We start from the raw sequence: 5475 nt of genomic DNA, 5'->3' as shown, positions 1-5475 counted from the left end.
TCACTCTCCTGCTCCTAGAGCACACAAGGCTTTGGGCTGGTTGGAGGAGCTCAACATCCCGATCAAGTCCTCTGGGAGAAGGATATTCCCAGCTCCTAACCCCACAGGGCTTCTCCTCTATGGCTGAGCAGAGCCCTTGCCTCTCCTGTGCTCCTGCCTGGCGGTGCCTTACGTTGCTCTGCATCACACTCCAAAGGAGTAAAGTGAAGTGATCCTGGGTATAAACTTACAGAAAGGTCAACATCTAAAGTCCCTATCAAAAGAGTGAAATTTTCTCTAGGAAAAGGTGATGAATAAAGTCCCGTCTTGTGGCCATCTGCTACACTGGTTTCTGCTGCAAAAAGCTGGCAAGGAAGCAAACATTGGTAATTCCTGCTGTTCAGCTCCTTAGAACAATCTGGGTAGGTAGGTGTTTGACAGATGACGTGCAAGGTCACCAGAGCTTGGCCGCGGCATGTTGTCACAGAGATATCACGTCTCGTGAGGAGTTGGCTTGGAGCACATGGGAAGAGTACAGGCGGGTCCACTGCTGCCTGCGGCATGGCCCATGCTCCCTGCCCGCCTCCCATGTGCTCACGCTGCAGAGAGACGTGTGTCACCCACCCAACCGGTGGGCCCCGTGATTCACACCCGGTGATCCGCTGTGGATGGCTGCGGGGTCCCAGTAACAGGGTGGGTGACGGTGTGGTCGAGCAGACTCATTTCCCAGCACTGAAATGAATGAGTGTTTCTCTCGCAATCTGTTTCCAACCCACTGTTAAAAGAACAACAACAAATAAATGGAATGAAAAGCGCAATCCCTTGTTTATTTTTAAGGAACGTGTTGAAAAAACAGATTCACTTTGAGGCTGCAGTTCTGGCAAAAACCCCACTGCTCGGCAGACCAGAGACAATCCTGCGATAAGCGGGTAAGCCGGAGCTGGCACTCGCCCGCCTGTGGCCTTCCCCATGTCCCCTCCTCCCGGCCACCCGTGGGAGCCTGGAAAGCCCTGGAGATCTCAGCCAGATACAGAGCCTGGCTGGTGTGAGAAGAAGGTCTGAGGTGGTTAAAGACTGGGACTCATCAGTGGGGGAGAAGATGGAAAATTCAGGAAGGAGTGATGGTTGTCAGCCTGTGAGGCTGGTGGGGCAGGACGGTGGGAGAGGAGCCCTAGTGCGAGGGGTGGATGGAGAGGTCTCCTCTGAAAGGAGCTGCTGAAGAAAAGAAACCAGAAAACTGCTGAAGGGGGCGAGGAGGAGCCGCACAGCTGGGGCCAGCAGTGCAGGGAGGGGGGGGGAGGAAGAGGGAATTGCTGGGAAAGGGCTCAGGGGAAAGGGCTGAAGTGGGAGGAGGTACTGGGGGGCAGTGGTGGCTGGGGGCAGCGAGCGGCCAGGAGCCGCCAGGGCCGGGGAGGCGTCATGGGGAGGCAGGGGAAGTGGAAGCAGCACTGACTGGAAGTCCTGAGTAAGAAACACCAGAGTGTCTTGGTGGAAGCCAGTCACCCACAGGGAAAAGAAAACTTTTGGGAAGTGGTGAGGCACTACCGAGGGGGGGAAAAAAGAGAGCTCCCACTACTCTGCTGCTGGTTACTGGGTAGCCTCAGCTTCTGGGAGTGTAATCAGTGGAGGAAACGAACTTGGCATGGGCCACGGGTCTACATTTCTTTCCTTACACATGAAGCATGATGGGAATGTCTCTCAAATATGTGTTTACATTATAAATGTATATAAATATATGTGTACACATATATGTGTGTAGATCTGTCTGTACATGTATATATGTCTATGCATGAATACAAATATATGTATGCGTACGCTTGTCTCTTTATACGTATGTTTTAGGAGAATATACATCTCTGCACCTATGGCTCCACATGACCCCCCTGCTGCTCCAGCAGCTTCCTCCCCCCAGCAGCACTCTGATTTCTGTGGGGAAGTGCTGGGGGAGGATGGGCAAAGGGTGCTCCTGCCCAGCCAGGCCCGGGGCAGTGAGGCAGGGGACGGGGGGCAGCCAGGAGCAACGTGGCCCAGTCCCACAGCACCTGTGCTGGGAGTGGTGGGCACAGGGGCGGAGGCGTGTGAGGGGGGCGTGTATGTGTGCGTGTCGGTGTGTGTACATTGACGTGTATGTGTGTGTGTGCGTCTATGTACGGGTATGGACATCCATGCACATAGGTATGTGCATGTAGGAATGTGTATGCACATACATAGGTATGTTTATGTGTGTATTTATATAGGTGTGTATATGTGTGTGATTATATAGGTGTGTATATGTGTGTGTTTATTTAGGTATGTATGTGTGTGTCTGTATGTGAATGTATGTATATGTGTGTCTGTAGGCAAGTGTGCGTGTTGGCACCTGCATGTGTTCATGTGTCCATGTATATATATATATAATGTGTGTGTGTAGGTAATGCCCCTGCCTAATTCCATACGTGTACACACGCGTGTGTTTGTGTGTACCGTGCCGAGTGCAGGGGAGCGTGTACCCGTGGACGCGCGCGCATACGCCCGCGTGGATGCGGGCACCCGCCCGGAGCTGAGCTCCCCTGAGTCTCCACGGGCACTCGGGCGCGCTCCGGCGGCACATGACGTCACATCGGCGGGGCTGGGCGCGCCCGCGCTGGCGCGCCGCCAGGTGACGTCTTCCCCGGCGCCCACGTGACGCGGCCCCATTGAGAAAACGCCGGCCCGGCGGCGGGGCCCTATATAAGGCGGGCGCAGGCGTGCGGGGCCGTACTGGGTCGTGCCGTGCCGTGCTGCGCTGTGCTGCCGCGGGACACGGGCACCGCCGGCACTAACCGCGCCTTCCTCCCTCCCTCTCCGCCCTCCATCCTTCCCTCGGCCGGAGCCGCCATGGTGAACCTGCGGGTGTGCGCGCTGGAGTGCGAGGCGCTGCGGGGGCTGCTGCAGGAGCGCGCCGCGCAGTGCCTCGTCCTCGACTGCCGCTCCTTCTTCTCCTTCAACGCCGCGCACATCCGCGGCTCCTGCAACGTCCGCCTCAGCACCATCGTCCGCCGCCGCGCCAAGGGCGCCCTGGCCCTGGAGCACGTCGTCCCCAACGAGGAGCTCCGCGCCCGCCTGCGCCAGGGGCTCGTCCACACCGTGGTGCTGCTGGACGAGCGCAGCGCCGACCTGGAGCTGCCCAAGCGCGACAGCACGCTGCTGCTGGCCCTCGGCACCCTCTGCAGGGAGGCCCGCGGCGCCCGCATCTGCTTCCTCAAGGGTGAGTGGCCCCGGGACCACCCCGGCCCCCGCCGGCGGGGAAGGGGCGCAGCCGGCTCGGCGGCGCCGCCCGCGGGGTTCCGCTCGCCGCCGGCCGCGCAGCGCTGACCCGCCGCCCCTCTCTTCCCTCTGCCCCCCGCAGGAGGTTACGAAGCTTTCTCGTCCGCCTGCTCCGAGCTCTGCACCAAGCCGGCCGCCCCCACGGGGCTCAGCCTGCCCCTGAGCGCCAGCAGCGCGCCCGGCAGCGCCGACTCGGGGTGCAGCTCCTGCGGCACCCCCCTCTACGACCAGGTGAGCGGGGAACGGGCCCGGGGCGGGGGCGCTGGGTGCGTGCGAGGCCGGGGGGCTGGCGAGGGGAGGCTGCTCGAAAGCTGCCGAGCGAAGTTAACCGGTCGCCTGTCCTTTGTTTTAGGGCGGGCCGGTGGAAATCCTGCCGTTCCTCTACTTGGGCAGCGCCTACCATGCTTCCCGCAAAGACATGCTGGATGCTCTGGGGATCACGGCGTTAATCAACGTCTCGGCGAACTGCCCCAACCACTTCGAAGGGCACTACCAGTATAAAAGTATCCCCGTGGAGGACAACCACAAGGCAGATATCAGCTCCTGGTTTAACGAGGCGATTGATTTCATAGGTGAATGAGCTCTCTTTACAGTCTGTTCTTTCTGGGGTGATGTAGCCTGGGAAGGGATTTTTGGGCATTGTTTTCCCCAGTAAAAGCTACGTTTGAGATTTGGGAATTTAATTCTGTAGCAGAGATACACTTTGGGAAACATTTCAGTTAATTTTATTCTACTCGGAGGAGTAATCTTAGTTTCACAAAGGTGTTTGAAGTCTTGATTCAAGAGGTATTGGTCTTGCAGAAAAGAGCTAGTGAATTTAAGCGGATCAGTATTAAAGTAATCTTGCAAGACTGCTAAAGTGACCTGGAGGAGCTATTAGTATAATTGGAATTGGAGCCCAGAATGAAAATAGCTAGACTGCTGGTTCCCTCAGGACAAAGGCTCTCTTTGTCTCAAAAGCACCGGGTGCACCTATTAGGCTAAGGAAGGGATAGATTAAAGAAATGTAAAACAGCAGCCTGTGCTTTCCCACCTCTGGAAGCAGTGGGACTTGTTTGTTAACTGCATCTTAATTCTTTCAGACTCTGTTAAAAATGATGGAGGAAGGGTATTTGTGCACTGCCAGGCTGGCATTTCCCGGTCAGCAACCATCTGCCTTGCTTATCTCATGAGGACCAACAGAGTCAAACTGGATGAAGCCTTTGAGTTTGTGAAACAAAGAAGAAGCATCATCTCCCCAAACTTCAGCTTCATGGGGCAGCTGCTTCAGTTTGAGTCGCAGGTCCTTGCCCCCAACTGCTCAGCAGAAGCTGGTAGCCCTGCTATGTCAGTATTGGACAGAGGAGCATCAACCACCACGGTCTTTAACTTTCCAGTCTCCATCCCTGTTCACACCTCATCTGGTGCTTTAAACTATCTTCAGAGCCCCATCACCACTTCCCCGAGCTGCTGAGGCTGCTGAGGAGCGGGTGAATATATGGTCAAAAAAGCTCTCAGACTTTCAGTCAGAACTCAGACTTACTGTCTCAGAAGTGCAATAATGACAGGGACAGTGTCATCAGTCACTTGTGTTTGTGAGGAACCATCTGTGCATCCCAGAACAGTGTCATAAATGGAGAGGAGCTCACCTGATGCCAGAGAACTAAGTGTTACTGACTTTTCTGCTGACTTTTAAAGCCAATATCTGGATGTCTACACAGAGATCAAAGGACAATGTCTCTTCCTGAGCTGTTCCTCCTTGTCTTCTGTCTGTCCAAAGCCTGCTCCATGTTTAGTAGCATGCTCACCAGTATTCCCATTCCTGGACAGAGCAACACTGATGCTGTCCCCGTTTATATGATAGTCCTGTTTATTTATTTTTACATTAGTGCATTGGGGTTTTTTTGCCTTCACAAACCTAAAGTTTCATTTCTAGAGAAACAAAATACCTCAGTATTTTTTGGTACTGTAATCCTGTGTGTGTATATCTGTCAGCTCTTACTGTTTCCCAAGCACTGATGTGAAGGCACCAGGCGAGTGCTTTTTTGAGTTGCCAAGGGTTGTATGTTTGATTTATTTATGATGTGAAATAATATATTTCTTCTTATGAAGACATAGTTTTGTTACATGATTAACTTTTTTTATACAAACAGAATAAATTATGGTATTTCTATTGACCTGGATGGAGCGTTCTTTAAAATCTTGCATTTTATAGTCACAAAAATCATGTGG

General features: G+C 54.2%; 1 protein-coding gene across 1 annotated transcript; it reads left to right on the top strand.

Moving 5' to 3' along the window:
• Positions 1–2835: 2835 nt before the first annotated feature.
• Positions 2836–4717, top strand: DUSP1 (dual specificity phosphatase 1). The gene is made up of 4 exons (XM_086471011.1): positions 2836–3205; positions 3347–3495; positions 3617–3836; positions 4347–4717. Exons 1-4 carry the CDS (start codon positions 2836–2838, stop codon positions 4715–4717), a joined length of 1110 nt encoding a protein of 369 aa, XP_086327137.1.
• The last annotated feature ends 758 nt before the right edge of the window (positions 4718–5475 follow it).

This window comes from Leptosomus discolor, chromosome 10 (assembly GCF_034619465.1).
Source record: "Leptosomus discolor isolate bLepDis1 chromosome 10, bLepDis1.hap2, whole genome shotgun sequence".
In the NCBI taxonomy this organism is placed as follows: Eukaryota; Metazoa; Chordata; class Aves; order Leptosomiformes; family Leptosomidae; genus Leptosomus; species Leptosomus discolor.
This window is presented reverse-complemented; position numbering and strand designations above follow the sequence as displayed.